At 43.7% G+C, this 23168-nt stretch overlaps 1 protein-coding gene across 4 annotated transcripts in view; it reads left to right on the forward strand.

The window, feature by feature from the left end:
- The window catches only part of TMTC1 (transmembrane O-mannosyltransferase targeting cadherins 1), a 186945-nt gene that overhangs the window by 118428 nt on the left and 45349 nt on the right, over positions 1 to 23168 (forward strand). For all 4 annotated transcript variants that reach the window (XR_013974987.1, XR_013974988.1, XM_080914968.1 and 1 more), the window contains exons 9-11: positions 444 to 565; positions 11811 to 11978; positions 20802 to 20915. Coding sequence is in view for 2 of the 4 variants with exons in the window: in XM_080914968.1 (XP_080771094.1) it covers positions 444 to 565; positions 11811 to 11978; positions 20802 to 20915 (404 nt within the window). In the remaining 2 variants the exon portion in view is untranslated. The remainder of the gene's footprint in view (positions 1 to 443; positions 566 to 11810; positions 11979 to 20801; positions 20916 to 23168) is intronic.

Consider the following 23168-nt stretch of genomic DNA (forward strand, 5'->3'; position numbering starts at 1 on the left):
AGCTCAACTAAAAATCTGGTTTAATTGTAGAGGTACCAAGAAACTTATAATTCAGCTGTCCCCCACTGGCACCCTCCATTTTACCATCAGAAGAACACTTTTTGTATGCAAAGCTTGGATCCTGTATCTCAGTGCCTGACTCTGCCTACCTGCTTAGCCTCTGTCCTGAGGCTATGGGGGAGAAATGGGGACAGGCTGAGTGTCATCTTCTCAGGCAGTGGTCAGTAGTCACTTCCAACTGTGCCCATTTCAGATGTCTCCGGTGACAGGTGTATAGTGGGCAGGCTGGCACTTCTAGGCACCTTCCTGTGGCCAGTTTAGCTCTCTAATGTGTCCATTTGGTTACCACCTGAGGGTCACATGGCAACTTGCCATCCGAAGCGAAGTGTCTGAGGTACCATTGAATAGAGATCCATGTGTTCTTTCCCTGTTGTGTGTTTCAGAGGCTGGAGCACAAGGAAGTGTTGGCCGGCTTGCTGTTCCTCGTGTTCCCGTTCATACCAGCCAGCAACCTCTTCTTCAGGGTGGGCTTTGTGGTGGCTGAGAGAGTCCTGTACATGCCTAGGTAATTACCCTGACTGGTTGCACAAACCCCAGGAGCTCCAGAGAGACAGTCCTGTGTATGACAATGGTGTCCTGACAGTTATGCACTGTAGCTCTTAGAGGCCCACCTGGGGAAAGGCAGGTCAGACCCTGTTTGCTCTTGCTGTGTGCTATAGCTCACAGGCCAGGCCTAGAGGTGAAAGCTTCACAGTTGAACAGGAATTATGACTTCCTATATTCAGAATATGAGCAGCAGTGGTAAACAATACTGTCATTGTCCTAATGTGTTTTATAATTTTAACTAATATCTTAACACTTGATGAATTGCCTGACATTACTATGTTTGGTATCTTCTTTATTTCTTCCTTTTAATCTATAAAGCAGGAATTGATCTTTAAAATATATTTTCAGGGAAAATGATTTTAAAATAACAAAGCTGTGGCAAACTCATTGCTTAGCATTGCAGTACTGCCCTGTGTTCTAGCTTGTGTGTTACCTTATTCAGTGTCACTGTCCCAGATGAGTCAGGAGACAGTCACTAGTCATGTGACCTTGTGAACTTGAGCAAGGTATGAAGCCCTTTTATATCAGATTTTATCATTTTTAAAAGGGAGAACTTGGTATTAATGCACCTGTAGTCTCAGTACTTGGGAAGTGTGGCAGTCACCCTTGACTAGAGTCAGTCCTAAGGACATCCTTATAAGACAGAACATAAACTGCCTGTTTCAAGAGCTAAGCGGAGCTTAGGACAATTTCAGAATGCCTCTTTGCTTTAGGTGGTATGGTTCAGGTGAAAATAAAACTGCACTATAAAGAAAATGCCAGTATTTTCCAGAGCAAGTGCCTGCCTCTGAGAACTAGCCTGGATTTACTTATGTCAAACTCAGTAAAGAGTCTAAAATTGAGAAGACTGTCCTTTCCTCTCAGAGGCCCTGGCTTGGTACCTCGAGAACCATCACTGGGGATACGCCTTCCCACCAGTGACCGTGGGTGTACATTGGGTCTAATGCTACTTGTGTTAATTTGCCCCTAAATTACATGGGAATCAGCACATCCTGAATGTAAGACACTAAGGGCCCCTGTCCCCATTGGCTTTGATTGTTAAATAAAGTGGAGGATTCCCAGGCAAGGAGTGCAGGACAGAGGAGGAAGAACTGCCATGCAGTGAAGCAGAAAGATCAGGCCTGGGAAGTGTAGGACAGAGAAACAGCCAACATGTCAGAGTTGTGGATTGAGAACCAAGAGGGTTACAGGCCAGAATATAAATGGAATATAAATTTTAGTAAGTAATAATCCAGGAACATGATTACTAATACAGGGAGAGTGTATTATCTGTGTGGAGGTTTGGAAGTGGCCCTGCCATTGAGCTGCTTAGGGCATATTATCTCTCTCTCTCTCTCTCTCTCTCTCTCTCTCTCTCTCTCTCTGTGTGTGTGTGTGTGTGTGTGTGTTTCATTCCAGAATCCACAACACTGGGGCAGTAGCCAATAGGTGAGTAGAGCAGATTAATTGTCTACAGTCACAGACTGTTGTCCATATTACAACTGTGCCCAGCATGGCTACAGCCCCTGCAGAGGGGTAGTCTGAGCAGAGGTCAAAGCCTCTTGATCATGTTGGTCAGGTGACTTCCCACTCTTGAGTCATAGTCCTGGGCTGCTAGAAGGTCAGGTGACTGAAGCCCTCGCTTGAGTTCTTATTTGTAACCACATGTTATTTGCCTTTCCCACCTTCCCCAAAACATTCATCCTGTGCAGTCACTCACAGAGCCCCTGATAAATTTGCTTTGTTTTTCTGAGTTACGAATAGAAGTAGAACTTTCCTTTTATTTTTTTCTATCCCCTTTTCAAAGCCTGCACACACTTTCCTTGACACTTTGGGGATTTCTCACTCTTAGAAGCAACATGTGTGTGCACACATACATACTTGCTTTCAAATGAGTCCTTTCCCTCTCCCTCTCTCATCTCCTTTCTTCTGGCAGCTGCTAGGATTGAAGCTTGTCTACCCTATTGTTTTTTCCCAAATTTCAATGAAATTGTTCTCAAGTTTCCTTTCAAGTTCTATGGACTAGGGCTCCACCAAAAGAAACCTTGATTTTACTAATAATTAAAAGAAGAGGGTAAAGGAAAAAGAGAAGAAAAAGAAGAGGGAGGAAAGGATGCTTAGCTGGTTTCCTGGATAAAGTGAGCTTCCTACCCTCTGTATAATTGTTCTGTGATGTTATGTAAGCACTGGACTTGGATGCTCCTACCTTACCACAGAGAAGCCCAGTCCAGCCTCCTAGAAACTGTGTTCAGTAGCCTACAGGGATTGATTTGTCTATTTTACTAGAAAAAGCCAGATTGACCTGACTCACAGTGCTCTTTTATCTTCCTCCTTTGTGATTAACAATGCATAAGCCACTCAAACTCTATGGCTCCTGTTCTCCTTCCAGGCTAACCCAGAAAAGGCCCTTTTCTTATTTGTTGCCAGAAATTTTAGGATAAAAGAAACAAACTTGGCTATTTGCTTGGCTTCTGGGGTTAGAGTTTTGCCATCAAAACACACTGAAATAACATTTTCTTGCTCTGCTAAATGCCACTTTTGTGCATGTCATGTTTGAACAGGCAAGGGAGTCTGTGGCTAAAGTCATTCTTTCACAGAAGTTTTGCTCTTATATTCTGACTCCAAGAGAAACATATAATTTTATGGATATCTTTTTGCATTTTATATAAAAAGACATAGTAGAAGGCTCAAAAACTTGAAAACAAAACAGAAAACCATAACATTCCATAGAATTGATGAAGGAACAATGGTTGATGAAATCCCTCAGGCAAGGTATAGCAAGCAGTTGACTGTTGTTCACCGGCATTGCAGGTTTCGGTCCTTCTATTCTAGAAAGCACATCGCTCAGCTACTGCAGGAGAGCCTGAATGAGCAGAGAAGGGCACAGACTGTGCAGGGATCAGGGAAGGCCCGAGTGAAATAGTGTGAGTCTGGGTGGAAAAATAATCACCTCACACGCTTGACAAGTATTAAATGTGAGCTTGTTGGGGGCACATATATCAATACCAAACTTATGTAAGGGAAGATTGACATATGTGCTTATTTCTGAGGTATGTGAGTGTCAGTATAAGTATATAGTCACATATATTTCACACACTTCCTATCTGTCTTACATGGTATAACATTTACACCATATACCATAGTAGATAAATCCAATACTTGAAGCAAATGCAGGTGAGATTGAAATTTCAAAGATATTTTCAATGAGTGTTCTTAAAATGGTTGGAATTGTCCTGTGAACCAGATGTTTTGTTTAAGCAGGACTTTAGTAAACTGAGTTTATCTATAGCTCTAACTAATCACATGCTTTAATTATGTGAAAAGTGTCTTAGGGTTTATATTCCTGCACAAAACATCATGACCAAGAAGCAAGTTGAGGAGGAAAGGGTTTATTCCACTTACACTTCCACATTTCTGTTCATCACCAAAGGAAGTCATGGCAAGAACTCACACAGAACAGGAAGCAGGAGCTGCTGCAGAGGCCATGGAGGGATGTCACTTACCGACTTGCTTCCCTTGGCTTGCTCAGCCTGCTTTCTTATAGAACCAGGTCTACCAGCCCAGGGATGGCACCACTCACAATGGGCTGGGCCCTCCCCCCTTGATCACTACTTGAGAAAATGCCTTACAGCTGGATCTCATGGAGGCATTTTCTCAACTGAGGCTCCTTTCTCTGTGATAACTCCAGCTTGTGTCAAGTTGTCACACAAAATCAGCCAGTACAACTGACCCCTTGTCAAATTGATATCACTACTAAAACCTCAACTTATACTTTCTTAATGATCCCCAAGATCTAAATAACTTTAAAAGTCTCACAGTCTTTACATATTAAAATTTTAGTCTCTTTAAACTATCCAATATCTTTTAAAATTCAAAGTCGTTTTACAATTCAGAGTCTCTTAACTGTCTGTGGGCTTCACTAAAATACTGTCTTACTTCAAGAGGGAAATATATCAGGGCATAGTCACAATCAAAATCAAAATGAAACTCTAACAATTCAATGTCTGGGATCCACTCACAATCTTCTGGGCTCCTCCAAGAGCTTCAGTCACTTCTCCAGCTCTGCCCTTTATAGCACACACCTTGTCTTCTAGGCTCCAGATGCCTGTTCTCCACTGCCCCTGCTGTTCTTGGTGGTCATCTCATGGTATTGGCATCTCCAAAACACTGCTGTCTTCTGCTGCAACCGGACTCCACTTTCACCAGTTGCCTCTCATAGGCTCTTTTCATGGTGCTAAGTCTCAATATTCCTTCAGTCCTGGGCCTTCAACTGCCAGTGAGGCTGCACCTTCACCAATGGCCTCTCCTGGGAGCTCATTGTGCCAAACATCAGCTGCTACTCCTTCATGTTTAAAAACCAGTACCACCTGAATGACTCTTATACCTTACCAAGCTTGGCTTCAAACATGAGGTACAACTGTGGCTGCCTCTGGAACAAAGCTTCTCTGTACTCTCATGAAATACTTAACAGTGGATTTCACCTTAGTGATGTTGGTCTCTTCCTAATCACTGCTAATTTCTCAGCTCCAGCTGACCAGCATGCTCCAGTAACGCAAAGGTTTTGCTTTAGTGTTCTGGTATCTTGTTAATCACAGCTGATTCTTCAAGCCCAGCTAACCAAAACCACAGAATCTTCACAATCAAAATAGCAATGGCACTGATAAGAGTCTTTAATCTTCCCTCTTAAATTTCACAAACCAGGCCTTCGTCATTTGCACTGTTCTCAACATTATCTTCCAAGCTCCTACAGACATCTTACAGAGCTCTTAACACCCAACGGCTCTTATAGCCCAAAGTTCCAAAGTCTTCCACAGTTTTACCAAAACATGGTTAGGTTGCTATAGAAATACCTCACTCCTGGTACCAACTTCTGTCTTAGGGTTTTACTGCAGTGAACAGACATCATGTCCAAGGCAACTCAAAAGAACAATATTTAATTGGGGCTGGCTTATAGGTTCAGAGGTTCATTCCATTATCAAGGCAGGGGCATTGTAGTATTCAGGCAGGCACAGTACAGACAGAGCTGAGAGTTCTACATCTTAATCTGAAGTCTGCTAGCAGAATACTGGCTTTCAGGAAGCTAGGATGAGGGTCTTAAAGCTCACACCCACAGTGACACACCAACTTCAACAGGGCCACACCTTCTAATAGTTCCACTCCCTGAGCCAAGCATATACAAACCATTACAAAGAGTAATATAGCAAAAGCATTCACAGACAGGAAAACACTCCTAATGGCAATATGGCTCCTTCTGTTTTACTCAGTTTCTGAAACATGTTCATATACATTATTCCATGCTTTCCTCTGAAGCAGGTATTAATCCCATAATATACAGATAAGCCTCCAGTGGTTAAGCTACTCATCCTGAACTGTGTTTCTGATTTTCTGATTGCTCAGAAGTTCCCTTTCTTTCATCCTGAAGCTTCAGATAGTCTGTACCTGGGACCCTGAACACCCTCTCCTTACTAGTCGCCTGAAATGTCAGCACTGTGCTATGTTTGCAGGAGCCTTGTGCAGAGACAAGTATTGTGACATAAAAAGATGCTTAGATCTTATAGATTCCTTCCCTTCCACTTTGTTTAGCAGCAACTAACTGCCTATTTATAATATTTTTATAGCACAAAGTCTTAATGTTACCATTTATTATTTATTGTGCAGTGGGGATGTGTGGCATTAAATCATGTCCTTTCACAAAGGAAGGAAAGAAGAGCTGGTGAGTTTAAATCATTTGCCGAAGATCAACAAGTATCAGGATTGAGATGTAGACCAAGGATTTTGTCCAACATCAAAGACTTGCTTTATTTACCAGAAAAGTTATTATAAATCTTAGTGCTGTTATGTGAACTCTGAGGGAGGAAGGAAGCATTGTATTGTCAAAAGCCCAAAGAATTATGTCAGTTATAAGAATGGGAACCAATGGCATTTGCCCCTGGCCATCCTGAGGCCAGGAATGGAAAATAACACACTGGAAAATAACACTATAATCTTTCATCAACCACTCATGAGAAGACCTTCAATCTCAACTCAGGAGCACAGCACCTTGTGCAGGGGCCAGGGAACTGCTCATCAGGGCCACTGGGATACTTTTCTTCGACTGATTGAACTCTCAACTCCAAATAAATTTAGTTTTCTGGATAATTTTTGTTTAAATATTTGAGATGAAGAAAAAGTAGGGCAGAAATGGAGGTGCTCTTAGGTACTAGGAAGATGTGGGGGTTTCTCTTAGAAGATGGCAGCTTCTGAGTAGTTGCCAGGGCCACTGGGATACTTTTCTTCGACTGATTGAACTCTCAACTCCAAATAAATTTAGTTTTCTGGATAATTTTTGTTTAAATATTTGAGATGAAGAAAAAGTAGGGCAGAAATGGAGGTGCTCTTAGGTACTAGGAAGATGTGGGGGTTTCTCTTAGAAGATGGCAGCTTCTGAGTAGTTGCCAGTGGCTTGGGACACAGCTACCTGCAGCTCTCAGCTTGGTGTAGCTGGGCTTTCCTTCTGAACCACATGGTGGATAGCATCCAAGAGATGGGAATAAAAACTTACTGTGAGATGTCTTGTGAGAAAACACAACAGTAGAGCAGAATGAGGTAAAGGATGTGCTCCTTTAGACCCTATAGAGTATTTAAAAGTGATCAAATTAAAGGGCTGTGTTCATCTTGTAATATTAGTTTTATCTGTAGATAATCTCAGTGGACCGTCTGAGCTTACTCACAAATTAAAAGGTAGACTTAGAGCTGTGCTTGGTGGTGAGTCTGTGTTCTTAACTACCTCCCAAGTCCTTCCAAGTGTGACCACCTTGATTAAATATTTTCCTTCTGATTTTCACTATTAATTTAGCCTTTTAATTGGCTTACTGAAGATGGTTGGCCAAATCTGGCTGTTAACCTAAGTCCAACAACACCTCCAAATCTGATGATCTGATTTTGATTCCTGTAAATCACATGGTAGAGAGAACCTGCTCCCACAAGTTGTTCCGCACATGTCTGTCTCTTTGTCTCTCTGACTTTGTCTGTCTCTCTTTCTCTGTCTCTCTCTCTGTCTCTGTCTCTCTCTCTGTCTCTGTCTCTGTCTCTGTCTCCCCCGATTCCCTGGTTTGTGAAACACTCCTAAATTTGAGCTATTGTCTTGTGGCTCTGCAGGTTCTGCTTTGTCTAGTGCTGGGTTTGTATGGGCCCCCATGTGCCATGTGTGAAAATCACTGGTCAGCAGCCCAGAGGATCCTTAGCCAAGGTAGCCAGAGCAAGGCAGACTCAGGTTCCATCTCCCTGGGAACAAAAACATGTAGGTTCTTATTTGCTCAATTTCCCACTTGATCTGTGAGGCCTGGTCCTGCCCCTGGCAATAGGAAGAACATGTTTCTTTTGACTGCTGCTGGGAATTGCACTGAAAGAGATGTTGAAGGGTGAAGTTTCAGAATGGAGGAGTGTGCTAGTCACTGCAGTGTTAGGATCTGAAAGAGTGTCAATGGTTCTCAAGGAATTGCAAACCTAACAAATATTTTCTGTGGCTTAACATTTCTGAAGCCATGTGTCAATTCAAGGACTGGGGGTGGGAACAATTTATCATGTTACTTGATACAAACGTCTATGGCAAATGATAAGGAGGGGTTCTTCATTTTCACAGAACAGGGGCCAGCAAACTGTGTAGCACATGAGTCAGGTCTAACTCTCTACTGTTTCTACAAATAAATTTTGTTGGAGCACAGACATGCCCATGCATCTACACAGCATGTGCTTGCTTTCACACTCACAGACATGCCCATGCATCTACACAGCATGTGCTTGCTTTCACACTCACAGACATGCCCATGCATCTACACAGCATGTGCTTGCTTTCACACTCACAGACATGCCTATGCATTTACACAGCATGTGCTTGCTTTCACACTCACAGACATGCCCATGCATTTACACAGCATGTGCTTGCTTTCACACTCACAGACATGCCCATGCATTTACACAGCATGTGCTTGCTTTCACACTCACAGACATGCCCATGCATCTACACAGCATGTGCTTGCTTTCACACTCACAGACATGCCCATGCATTTACACAGCATGTGCTTGCTTTCACACTCACAGACATGAAAGGGCAATGACAGAGGCACTATGGCCTGCATAGAGACGAAGGGAACTTACCCTTTGCTCTCCAAAGTTCTGGATATTTATGTCCAATAAAGGGAATTGATAATAAGTAGACTGATAGGAGACAAAGCAAATCAATATATTGATGTGCCACAGAGAGCACAGTAACTCTCAGCTCAGAGAAGGTCAAAGCTTCCTCCTGAGCTCTCCCCTTAGGGAAGAGGCCAGTGGGGGCCCAAACAGCAGATAGTAGCTGGCACAAAGTGCTCTGTGTGGTGATTGGCCTCTCAGTCTCTCTTGTGATGGGAATTTATGTTGCATCCCTCAGGGGCTTACAGGCTAGATTGTATTTCCTTTTGGTAGATGCAGTCTTTAGGTAGAAAGAGGAACTTTGGAGAAGGCTCTTCCATATGTTTCTGAGAAAACAGAATTGAGAAAAAAGAGAAAGGGAGGGTGGGATGGGGGCTGTCAGACTGCTTCTTCAGTCTCGCAGGTAAATCCAGGGCACTTGGGGGATAGTGCTTTGTGAGCCCCAATATATAAAGCATTCACCATTTACTGCCCACCCTTCTGGAGAAGGTATTTGAAAGCCTCTCTATTTTAGTATTCTGACAAAGTCTGCATTTCTGGATTGTTGAGTGCTTGCTTTGGGGCTGTAGGTAAGTTATTTAACTCATCCGCATTTTTAGTTTTTTCACTTAGGACACGGATGACACAGAGGATTTGAAGCTCAAGTTAGATAACATATAAAAAATACTATCCTTGCCCAGAAAATGCTGTGGAAAGCTAAAAAAGAAGCACTTAGCGCATTGCCTGGCATAGAGGAAGTACCCAAGTATACTCAGATATACAAAGCGGTGATTGTCTTCATTTTCTTGTCTGCCCACTCAGTGCGCTACTGGGCAGCTGTTGGGATTCCATCCTCTTCCTTCCTGCTGCTCTGTCACAGCCAGCTCTGGCTTCTACAACTAGTGAGGTCTCCACATGCAGAGCTCAGAGGAGGAAGAGAGACTGGGTACACAGGGGCCAGTCTGTTATATCAAGCAGGTCAGCATGTGCGAGAGGTCCCAAGTCTGAATTCCCAGCTGGGTTAGTTTACTACTCAACCTGCTCACTAGATGTCTGACCTAACTCAGCATCCTTCCCCACCATCCTTACCAGCATCTTCTTGGATTATGAGCTCATGGCATCTGTAACATTGAGAAGTGATGGTGCTGAGTCAAATATAGAAGCTGCTGGCCACAGAGATGTTCGCCCTACCCCTTAGCAGACTGTATCTGTAGAGAGTGAAGAAAATCAGCGTGGGAATACAAAGGGTTGCATGGCATGTGGCTCATGCATTCAGGTCTTTACTCAAATGTCTGCGTGTTCTTATTTGACCATCCATATTGATTTAGCATATTATAACGCATGTTCTATATTTAATCTACTCATCCATTTACTGTTTCATTCCTGTGTTCCAGGGTAACTAGAGTCTTGTTTATTCACCGATGAGTACGTGGTGTCTGAAATAGTCATATATACATGGTATTCATTAGATTATAATGAATGAGGGCTGGCCCCGGGTGAGCTTGATCCCCAGTACCCATGAGGAACATCACCTCCACAGAGTTGTCCTCTGATCCATCCAGTGAGAGCTAAAAATTAACAGTCTTTAAACCAAGTTATAATGCAGGAAAGAATAACAACTAGAAGACCTTGTTATGGTCTCAGACGTATCCTGACCTTGGGGGATAGGAGAACCTGTCTGGGGCCAGAAGAACAGGCAGTAGGGAACCTCACACCCTCAAGCTGCCATTATGGCCAGGCCCTTAAGAAATATTAACACAATACATTTTACAGAAACAAAATATTTGTAGAGGAACCACTCCACCTTTAAGTTCAAATACAGAAACTGTAATGAGAATTACAGGAGAGAACAGGGTTTTGAGTATGTGGGGAGGGGAGCAGGGTGGGGGTTGGAGGGGGTGAGCAGAGACTATTCTGGCACTGAAGGACTTGTACCAACTGAATTCAATGCTTGTGGTCACATCTGAAAACACATGTCAGTTGTTGGCTCCCTTCTAGGTGGGATGGAAACTTGTTTTGCAAACTTTCTTTTCTTCTGAATCTGTTCTACTTCTGTGGGTGCATGAGTGGAGGAAGGAGCCATGTGCTCTCAGAAATGTGATGCTATGCTAGATCCTGGGCAGCTGGGGCAAAGCCAGTGAAAAAACCTTACCAGTCCAGCTCAGGAGGCAGCTGTGGTAGATGCAGAAAGTGGAAGAATATTAACTGGTGAGCTGGGAGGCCCTGTGAGTGACATATCTCTGGTCCTCAGTGACTACTGTCCTGCCCAGATGGTCCACCAGGCTGCTGTGGTAGGACCTGCAGTGCCTCCAGCTCTGAACTCAGACACACCTTCTTGTATTCTGTGTTGGAGGCATGAGGGAATCCCGGACCATAGAATCCCCTTGGGTACCACGAAGGACTTAACTTGTCTGAAGTTTTGAGCCTATGACTTTACACTAATGCTGGAGAGCTAGTGAGCCATTGTGTGAGATGTGGTGCCTTAGAGAATCCACACATCTATGACAGGGGATTTCATATATGTTCCTCTAGCACATGACAAGCCTGTTTGTCCTAATACCATGCCTAGGAAATACCCACCCATAATGAGCCCAACCCACAATTGCTATCTTAGTCACTGTTTTGTTGCTGTGAAGAGACACCATGACCAAGGCAACTCTTATGAAAGAAAGCATTTAGTTGGGGCTTGCTTGCTTACAGTTCAGAGGTTTAATCCATTATTGGCATGGTGGGGACCATGATGACATGCAAGCAGGGTGCTAGAGCAGTGGCTGAGAGCTACATCTTGATATATAGACTAAGAGAGAGGGCCAGGCATGGGCTTTTGAAACCTCAGAAATCACCACCAAGAAACACACTTCCTCCAACAAGGACACAGCTACTCTAACAAGGCTAAACCTTCTAATACTTTAAAATAGTGCCACTCCCTGGTGACAGAGAATTCAAATATATGAGCCTATGGGAGCCATTCTAATTCAAACCACCACACTGCTACCCACAGCCACCCCACACAGAGACTTCCCAACCCACTGTGACCTCACCCTCAGTGAGCTTGCTCCTTTGCTTTGTTCCAGCATGGGCTACTGCATTCTCTTTGTGCATGGACTGAGTAAGCTCTGTGCTGGGCTGAGCCGGTGTGGGGCCACCTCCCTGATGGCGTCAACTGTGTTGCTGCTGCTGCTTTTTTCCTGGAAGACTGTGAAGCAGAATGAAATTTGGCTGTCGAGAGAGTCCTTATTCAGGTATGATTACGCAGGTAAATGTACATTTATTCACACTCTTTCATTGATAACTGATTTGTTTCCAAATGGAGTAACTCGGTTATGATAATGTGTATTAACATAGAAAATTGCTTTCAATAAATTGGAAATGAAAGATAATTTTATTTGGGAGTTTAATTTTAGATTTTTAAAAAGTATTATATAACATTTAACATGAACTCATTCTGAGTGGATTTATCAGAATAAGAAGATTCTAGGTCTGTGAATTTGGGTGGAAATACCTCCTGAGGAGCTGGGCTGTAGAACCATTCACCAAAATGAAATGTACACACCTCATTTCATCATCTAGCCAGGCTCGAAGGGAAGGTGAGCACACAGCAGGAGGGTGAGACAGCCTGTGGCTCTCTGGAACATCGCAGAGCATTAAGTCAGAATCTGTGATCTCATTGCTTAAACATTGATTTTAGGTAAGGAAATAAAAGACTCTCTTTTTCTGCTGTTTTTTTTTTTCCCTCTGTGGTGCAATTTTTCTGGACACATGTGCTTGGTTTGATATTAGCAGCTCAGGAATAGAGCACCTGCCAAGGACACTGGATTAGAGCCCTAGCATCATTCATGTGTGAGTGTGTATATTAATGTGTGTATGTATATATGTTCTGTGCATATATACTTATCTAAGTGTGTATGTATGTATTTATATATACATAAACACACTCTCGAATGCACATGTGCATGTGTTCATATATAGGCACATGCACATATGTGTATATATGTATTTGTGCATGTTTACATATATGTGTAATACATATACATGTGTGTATTATTTATGTATACATATATATATTTCAACCTAGCCCAAAGTATGAATATTAGTATTAGTTTGGAGGAGTGAATGAATGAATGGATAGATGAGGCAGATGTTCACTAGTCTTTGCTACTTTTTAAAAAGAATGTATCTGAGGCCAGATGTGGTGGCACAGGCCTTTAATCCCAGCACTTGTGAGGCAGGCAGATCTCTGTGAGTTTGAGGTCAGACAGTTCCAAGATATCCAAGGATACATAGTGAGGCCCTGTCTCAAAAGAAAAGAAAAGTAAAGAGAGGGAAGGGGGAGGGAGAGAGGGAGGGAGGGACGGTGGGGAGAGAGAGAGAGAGAGGGAGGAGAAATTTAAAAAAAAAATGTGTCTGGTCTTACTACCTGACAATATAAGCATTTTTAACATCATTAACTTTGCATGACTAGGTGTCATTGGTCAATATGGTGCTGTTCCACCTGGTTCCTATAGAGAGACTGCTGCAGGATAAGGCTTTTTTCATCGTGCATGGTAATGGGTTTTATGTTGACATTCTGCATGAACATGAGGCATTTGACCACATTCATTCCCTAGTCAAGCCTTTGCCTCGACTTTTCCCACTGACCACCTTCTTCCAAACTGATACCCTGCTACTTCCATTTCTTTATTATTACTTTTTACAGTCCAGCCATTGTCCCACCCCCACCTCTGTCCCCACTCCCACAGTTCCTCATCCCATTCCTCCTCCCTGCTGTCTCCAAGAGGATGTTTGTTTCCTCCCCTGCCAGGAATCTCCACTCACTAGGGCTTCAAGTCTCTTGAGGGTTATGCATTCTTCTGCCACTGAGGCCACACCAGGCAGTCCTCTGCTGTGTATGCGTTGGGGGCCTTGGACCAGCTAGTGTATGCTGCCTTCCGTGACTATTTTCTTCTCCCTCTTAAGTAGGATTGATGCATCCTCATTGGGCCCTTCTGCTTGTTTAACTTCTATAATTTATTTTATGTGCATTGATGTTTGCCTGCAAGTAAGCACAGCATAGCATCAGTAATGGTGTCAGGCCTTGGAGCCTCCCCTTGAGATGGATCTCAAGTTGGGCCTGTCACTGGACCCCCTTTCCCTCAGTCTTTTCTCCATTTTTGTTCCTGCAGTTCTTTTAGACAGAAACAATTCTGGGTCTGAATTTGACTGTGGGATGGCAACCCCATCCCTCCACTTGGTGCCCTGTCTTTCTACTGGAGGATGCTACTTCAAGTTCCCTCTCCCTACTGTTAGACATTTAATCTAAGGTCCCTCCCTTTGAGTCCTCAGAGTCTTTCACCTCCCAGGTCTCTGGTACTTTCTAGATGGTCCCCTACTTCCCACCTTCCAAGGTTGCATATTTCCATTCATTATGCTGGTCCTCAGGACTTCTTTCCTGTCTACCCCCCCCATACCTGATCATGTTCCCTTTTCTCCTCCTCCCTCTCCTCTCCCATCTGGGTTCATCCCTCCCTCTGCCTCCTGTGACTATTTTCTTCTCCCTCCTATGTGAGATTGAAGCATCCTCACTTGGGCCCTTCTGCTTGTTAGCCTTCTTCTATAATTTATAATTTTTTATTTTGTGTGCTTTGGTGTTTGCCTGCATGTATGTCTGTATGGAGTATATCTGTGCAACAGCATCAGATCCTGTGGAACTGGAGTTACAGACAGTTGTGAGCTGCCACGTGCATGCTGGAACTGAACTTGGATGCTCTGAAAGAGTAGCTAGTGTTCTTAACCACTGAGACATCTCTCTAACCCCTTTTATTTTTTATGATGTTAAAATTATTTTTATTCTATGTATATGAGTATTTTGTCTGCATGTATGTCTGCATGCCACTTTCATGTCTGGTGTCAGTTCCCCAGAAGTGGAGTTACAAATGGCTGTGTGCCATCATGTGAATGCTGGGAATCAAACACAGGTGCTCTGTAATAGGAGGTGGTACTCTCAACTGCTGAGCCACTTTTGTCTCTGAGACTTACTGCTGAGGAAGTTCATCCATTCTAGTTCTTTCTGAACTCTGGCTGGTTCAACTCAGCTGTTCTGGCTCAAGCTCCTCTCCAAACTGACTGATTCTGGCTTCTCTCTCAGCCTTTGACTTTTTTGTTGTGCTTGGCTTCAAACTAACTCTGGCAATCTGTTCCAGTCTTCTGGCTCCTTCTCATTCTCTGGCTCATCTGTCTTCATCTGTGTCTAGCTTGTTCTCTCTCTGAAGCCTGTCTCTCTCCAACCATCTCTGTAAAACTTCTTTTTCTGTGCACTCCTCTCTCTCTCTCTCTCTCTCTCTCTCTCTCTCTCTCTCTCTCTCTCTCTCTCTCTCTCTCTTAAGTTGCTTCCCTTTCCGCTCTCTTCTTGTGAGAGTTTGACATAGCATATTTTGTCAATTCTTTCTCTGATTTGGCACTTTGCCCCTCAATCAGACATCACTTTCAAACGTTGGTACTACCTCTACAAACTAACTTTATCTTCATTATCTTTATTGTTTGGAATTGAAGGTGTGTACTAAGGACGTGTATGTATTCCAGACAGGGGACCAAAGGTGTATGCTAAGTGCTAAGCCACACCACAACTATAAACAGGTTTTTCTCAGTAAATAACACAATCATGGAGTTCATGGTGTGATTAGATATCCTGCAACTACGGCCTGCTGTTTCCCTTTGTGGTGACCCAGAGCATTTCATTAGGGCTGTTTGCAGGTGAGGGTTAGTCTGCAGGGTCTTTAACTTAACCCTTTCTTTTGTTTGCTTTAATGCACTCTTCTCTTCACAGACCTGATAAAGAACCCCTAGGCTCTTCCCCAGTCCTCCTCATTCAGTGTGGTTCTCATAGGACACAGGGCTCCCTCCTTCCTCATATCTCAATCTGGGGTCATTTCAGAAATACAGGGTGTTGAAGTTCAGACACAGAACGTCCTCATGGTCTCTTGGTGTAATCTTCTTTCTCTCACTTTTAATAGGTGATGTTTCTAATGGAACACTTTCCAACCATTCTGCTGTTGTGTCAGGCATGTTCCCTGGATACAGCCACATTCTGGCAATGGCATCTTCTAATGACATTTACTGCATAACCAAACCACATAGGTGGTGGGAGTGGATGGCAGCAGACGCTCCAAGGATAATGAACTGGAGCCCAAAGTGTCTGCAGCTGATGCCAGCAGTTATGATGATGATGATGATGATGATGATGATGATGATGATGATGATGATGATGATGATGATGATGATGATGATGATGGTGATGACAACAAAAACAGAAAGCACAATGACTTGCACCCTGAACCTTCTGTCCCTTTTAGATGGATATATGGAGGGAGTGGTTGATTAGTAAAACACAACCATTCCACAATTGTTCTGACTGGGAGGCCTTTGAAGATCAGGTGAATTTTTGTGTCAGGTACAATCAAATTAACTGATACTTTAAATAAAACTGACTCTAAGTCCTGGGAAATACTGGAGGCTTGTAGAATCTTCTTTCTTTAAGGCCAGATGTTTATGTGGTTTCATGTGTGAGAAATGATGGTGATCTCACTTGCAAATTCACCTGTTTAACTGCTTGCTCTTGGGAAAATTATATAAATTCATTGAAATGCAGATCACCCATAAATGTTTGTCATCCAAGGTATAGTGTCAGAAGAAAGCAGTGCATGAGAAACACCTCACACGTTGTCTGCCTTGCAGCAAACGCTGTGTAAAGTGCTCAGATTATAGCTGTGCTGTGCTCTGTAATAACAGAAGAAAAAGACACTGGTGACAGAGGAGGCAGACTGGGAAAGGACTCCTTGAGGGGCTGGAAGCGGGCCCAGTGCAAATGTCACTGGGTCCTCTGACTCCGTATCAGATACTAACCAGCTTGGGAATGAGCTTGACTTGTGACCATGTCCCATGGTAGGTGGGCACTTGCTCAGTGTTGGTTGAAGATGAGTGTCTGTATAGTATGAAACCTGGGGCCAAAGCAGGATTCAGAACTGAGGAGAAACACAGCTCTCCTTCTTCCTTTGCTCTGATGCTCTGGCATTGGTGATGTCTTAATGTTTGGTCTCTATCTAGGTTCTGTCAGCCTGTTATTCAGCATTATGAACAAAATAGATGTTTTAAAGTCCAGGAAAGATACCTGATGAAGTACCCTCCCCCTGCCCCATTTCTTCCATATCTCAAGTCATCTACAAATGAAAGGTGTGAGGGAGACTTGTGAAATGCATGTGTTAAAGCACTGAGCAGTAAGGGGTGGAAAGCTGGCTCAGCAGTGAAGAGCACTGGCTGCTCTTCCCAAGGACCTGGATTTCTGACACCCATATGATAGTTCACAACCATCTGTAACTCCAGTTACTGGGATCAGATGCCCTCTTCTGGCCTCTGAGGGCACTGCATAGTATTGTAAGCAGAACATATATACACACAAAAATAAGTCTTCAAAAACAAAACAAAATGCTGAGTGTTGGCACATCCCTGTGATCTCAGCACTTAGGAAGTGTGCACGCCCACACTAGTTTATTTGTGACAAACTTTATGGTTTCTCAAGTCCCTTATTTGACATGATGAAAATAAACAAGATTATAGTGCTTTAATGAAGGGTTCGCCGAGTGAACTCTAGGATTACCCCTACCTAACTGGATTTGGATCTTTTGATTGGACACACTACACCTGTTTCTCCTCTATTTTTTTTTCTCACCACAATCCTGCTCTCTGCTTCTCTGGGATTAAATTCTTGTGCACACAGCATTTTTCCTGCATGTGTCTTTTATAATGTCTTCCAGGCCCATTCATGTGTCACACAGGACACAATGCTCTTTTGTAAAGCTGAATAATACTCGATTGTACATAAAAAACACAACTTATTTATTTGTTCATCTATTCATGGGCCTTATGTTACCATATCTTGATTATAGTGAATAATGGGGAAGCTATTTGATTTCTTAAATAGCACAATGAAGGGTGAACACAGGCCAACAAAAGCAGAACTGAAGAAGGGAGGGTACATCAAACTGCAGGATAGTGGGGCTATGTCTGACTGCAAGGTTTTTATACCTGGGTGTAATGCTCTTGGGATCCTAAAGCAGGATTGTGAATGGTGGTAAGCTTGGGCTCCATAGAATGGTTGCTTTTAATAATAATAATAATAATAATAATAATAATAATAATAATAATAATAAATGTATTGCCGAGGGCTTAGTTAAGATAGACCCCTTGCAGACTCTAGTTGAGAGTGCAAACAAGTTCAGCCATCATAGAAACAGTAAAGAGAATTTGCAAGGGATTGAAAATAGAGCCATCATGTGGTCCAGCAGTGTATCCCTGGGTAAGCATCCATAGGAAGTGAGACTGATACTCAGAGTCTGTACTTCCGCAACAGGGTATACATCTGGCTTCTCCTGTGTCCCCTTGGGCTTGTTTCTAGCATCCCATGACCCCATCAGGCCTCTCTACAGTTGCTTGAGCCCCAGGTGAGGGCTTTAAGTGAGGCTAAATTTCAAGAGGCTGCTCCCAGTGGATTTTATATAGCGCATGGAATTTCTCTACTAATATTTAACTTATATTTAACTAATATTTAAACTTAAATGAAATTTTCATCTTGGAAAGGTGGCATTGAAGAGTTGCCTGCAAAGCAGGTTCCCAACCTGTTACTCTTCCTCACCCTCATCAGCCATTCTCCCTTAATCAAAATACGACCCAGGGTTTTCTTTCCAAACAGGCCTCTGCTCTGTCCTCCCAGCTTTTAAGAGCACCCCACCACTACCTCCCTTCGGGCGAAGGAACAAGCTCCAGGCCCATACACCTTGTGCCTGAGCGCCCTGCCTCTTCTCTGCTGTCTGGTCTTCAGGCCAAGTTTCTGTAGCAGATACACATGGCAAGCTGATCCTCACCTGGTCCCACCCGACCCCCTGAGCCTATGATCTCAGCTACAGACAAGCATCTGATGAGAGATACATCATCATCTGGGTTCAACTGTGTTGTGTTTGGACATGCCCCACCTTGTAATTGATAATCAGTGTATGCTTGTGGTTGGGAGCAAAGACTGTTACTTTTATAGGCTGTCCCCTAACATAAATTCGTGTGATGATGCCTCAGCATACAACTTTACTATATTTGGAGTCAGAATCCGGGAGAAAATGCTAATGAATGAAGTTAGTAAGATGGGGCCTGACCCAAAGCTGCTGCTGTTATGGGGAAAGGACAGGAGAACTTACTCACTGGGTACATGGATAAGGAAAGGCCATGGGAGGACACAGCCTGAAGGTAGAGGTCCACAGGCCAGGAGCAGGGCCTATGCAGACAGTTAACTGATGATTCAGTTTTATACTCAATCTCAAATTATTGAAAGAAAGAGAACAAGAAGGGTTAACTGAGTGAGGAGAGGGGAAACAAAAACAGAGTTGGCCTGTGGGTAGAAGGTAGCTCTGATGGACCCCATCACAGATCCTTCCACCTCCCACCTGCTTCCTCAGTCTCCTTGCCACACCTGCCTCCCTCTCCCCTCTTCCACCCTGCTTCCTCCTACTCTCCTCTGCAATTTCCACAGCATTTTCCCCAGAAGGCCTTGCTGCCTGCAGTCCATTTCCACAAAGCAGCCACTGCAATCCTCGAACACTCAGCTGTTGGTCTCATTTCTGTTCTTCAAGCCTTGACTCCCCCACTGCCTTTCAGATGGAGCCCAGGGTTTCCTGTGTGGTCACCAGGCTCTTGTCTCCTCACTCTCAGTCTGGTCTCTCTCAGCTCCTATGTCCCCAATGCCCCCATTCTCATTTTTCTGTCAGGAAACAGAGGATAGGAAGTGGGACCTGGCCACAAAACCTAAGTGTCCCACCACTACCACCCTCCACCCAGCGACCCAGTTCCTTTAGCTAGCCTCTACCTTCTAGAGACTCCACAACTTTCCCAAATAGCACTACGTGAGCTGTGAGGGCACCTCACGTCAGACCACTTCTACTCGGAACATTGCACTGTCTCCTCTTCTAACTGATAACCCAGCTCTTCATCCTCAAAGCTTTAGCTTTATTGCCTGCCTTCTGGAAGCTCTGTGTCTGTTCTGGGCTAAGGCCACTGTGTTCTGTTGATACAGTTCCCACTTAGGAGTGCTTGTTTCATTGTCCCTATTTGCTAACTGGCCACATGTCCTCACCCCTATAAGGTTCTGAGGACAGACTCTGTGGCATTCTGTATCTGTAAACTGGTTTTATTGAGCCACCAGACTTCTGGGATGCTGCATTTACTGCAAACCACACAGTCTAGACCCAGACATGTGATTATTATCTTATTGTAAAGTAAAGCCTTACTTTACTGCCCTTTCAATCTCCAAGTTGGAGGAAGCTGAGATGTGGGGGGAAGCCAGAATGTAGAAAGAAGGCTCAGAGCAAGGACAGTTTATGTTAGATTTCATTTCGTGCCTTAAAGGAGTGGTTTTGGTTATGGGTTGTGCCTTCTCACCTTATGAAATCTATCTCATCTTGTCGTCTAGTACCCTTGTGTTGCACACACAGAATCACTTAGGATACTTCACTTTCTATCCATTGGTAAAAAGCTTTCACCTGAGTTAGGCATGAGAGAGAATGGCTTGCCTGAGGCAGGACTCACTCAACAAGGGGCAGTGTCTGTATAATCTTTGGGGTCTAACTTATTCCCTACATCAGATCCTCTGCCTGCTGCTCCCTAAGTGGGAAGGTCAGGCTGGCCTGGACAGTTGAAAGCTTTGTGCTCTGGCTCTGTTCTGCTCCCTCATGTCTGCAGTAAAAGTTCTGCTATTCCCTCAACAAAAAGCCTCAGCAAAGACGACCACACCTTACCAAGTTCCCGGTGAATCACCAGAAGAGAGCAGGGTCCTCCTGAGTTCCTGCAGAGAGCATCACGTTCTCCTCAGTCAGGGTGTTAACAGGCGTGCACGCCTAGTACAGCCTTCACTCCTTCCCTGTGTAGTCACTCATAATTCACAAAGTTGAAGACAGTCGGCATCCAGAGGCAGCTTCCTGACACTGGGCGTAAAGCACAAAGAGTTTGACAAGAGCATGACTTTGTTTTCTTTCTTCTAATGTCCACTGTAGGTCTGGAGTTCAGACTCTGCCCCACAATGCCAAGGTCCATTACAACTACGCCAACTTTCTAAAAGACCAAGGTCGGAACAAGGAAGCCATCTACCACTACAGAACCGCCCTCAAGTAAGTACCACAGAGGGCCTTTGCTTTGTGCTGTGCCCAGGCCTGCTCATGCCACCACCCTGCCCAGGGTGTGTGTGGGGTCATTTCTCTTGACAGTGAACTGGCTCACCCTTGGATTCTGAGTCTTTGGGCTCAGCATTCAAGTCTGCTGCAGATGCACTCCCTCAGTGTTCCTCCTTCCATGTTAAACATATTGTAAAAAATAAAATTGGCATTGCTACACATAACACAGTGGGGTGAAACTCAGCTGGATGCAAACATTTAAATGAGAAGTTCTTAAAAATACACTGGTAATTTTGGAGAGGAATATCTGTTTTAACTTTTAATAGTATGTATATAGAAAGCTCTAGGCCTCTTATATCGTATTTTATGTAGTATATGTTGGTAAAGTGTTTGTATGTGCATATTTTATGGAGGCCTGAGATTCACCTCGGATGCCATTTCTTGGGCACTATACACTTTGCTTTGAAAATGTCTTAGTGGCCTAAGAATTGCCAAGTAGTCAAGACTAACTAGCCTTTGAGACCTTGTCTCAAAAAGCCAAACAGAAAAAGAAAGACATATGCCACCATTGTTACACATAAAGTATGCTTGGCCTTAATAGTAGATGTTTCATGGTTTCTCTTCAATTCTTGAAGAAAGGAAAAAGACAGTCTGTCCAGCAGTGTTGGTGGGAGAAGGATTACCACCATGTTTACAAATTCTGTCAGCTTCAAATAGAAAAGTAAATGTGACCTTAAGCCACAGCTGGGCCCAAGGCTTACATTAAGTTCTCTGGCAGTTGATTCCACAAAATTATAGTAGCTGGCTTAGAGTTTCTGCTCCTTTCCTGTGAAACAATAAAAATAAATGTTTGATTCTAAAAGAAATATACACCCTAAAGAATAGGGGAAGATAATCAAAGCTATAAATCCAATGCTGAAATTAATGAATTATTTAATGTTCTCGGCCTGGATTCCAAATATTTCTGATTTAAAATCTTTTTTTTAGTATGCAGTCCTCTGACATGGGCCTTCAGCGGATATGAGTGTTTTACTTTCTGTTTTAAAATAAGCTGTCAGTCTGTGTGTTAGACAAAAGGAAAATCCTGAGACCATTCATCATCTTGACAGTTGTTTGTCCTTGGTGTCTGAAGATGGCCCTTCAGTGTTGCTGTTCTTCCTGGGAATTGCCCACAGGGACTCCTCTCCCCAAAGGCCCTTTCTCTCTTCCACCCCCAGTGTATCATACTGTGCTTATTTACTGCAGCAAGGAGGAAGGTGACAGTGGGGTTCGCTCAGTTCTGCAGTCCCCCAACTACCGAGATGACTGGAAGCCCACAGCAGTGGAGTCTGTATATTGCATTATCCAAGAGCAGAGGGCGAAGGGAAGTGCAGCCAGGCTGTCCATCTCCAAGCCCACCCCCTTCCTTCAGTGTGGTTCCACCATTCTCACACAGCCCCTCCATCTGGGGCCAAGTGCAAGTGCATGGGACTGTGGAGCCACTTCATTCATATGCAGAGCCCTCAGAAACCTTCCTTCCCTTACACCCTCCACAAAAGCCAGGCTTCTGAGTGTTTGCCTTGTGAAGCTACAGGGATCACCTCTCCTGTCCACACTTAATCTTGACACTGAAGCCTGAGATTCTGTATTAGTCAGGGTTCTCCAGAGTCACAGAACTTAGGGAATGTCTCTCTATATTAAGAAATTTATTGGAATGATTTTCAGTCTGCAGTCTAAGTAACCCAACAATGGGCAGCCATGGATGGAAAGTCCAAGAATCTCGTAGTTGCTCAGTTCCACGAGGCTAGTTGTTTTGGCTGGTCTCTTGTATAAGCTGAAATCCTAAAGAAGTAGGTTCCCACAGATGTGCTGGCAAGCAAGTACAAACAGGGGAAGAAGGGTGAGTCTTTTTTCTTCCAGTGTCCTGGTGTAGGACTCCATGAAAAGCATGTGTCATCCCATGTCAAGTTCTGGATCAGGAGTCTGTGTCTTCCAGTCTCATGATCTGGATCACAGTGTGCCCTCCAATTCTGGATTGTAGTTCACTCCATATGTAGTCAAACTGACAACCAGGAATAGTCATCACTAATTCCCATGTGAGAATCAGAAAACATGGGTGTATCTACCTCCAAAGCTTTTTAACTTTGTATTGTGTAGGAATAAGTCCTGCCATTTCTCAGCAGGTGATAGGAGAGACCTGCCAACAATCATTCCCACCTAACAGTTGCCAAGCAACACCTTACCAGTAAGTAAGTCCAGAAGAAGCGGTGA

This window comes from Micromys minutus (genome assembly GCF_963924665.1).
Source record: "Micromys minutus genome assembly, chromosome: 3".
In the NCBI taxonomy this organism is placed as follows: domain Eukaryota; kingdom Metazoa; phylum Chordata; class Mammalia; order Rodentia; family Muridae; genus Micromys; species Micromys minutus.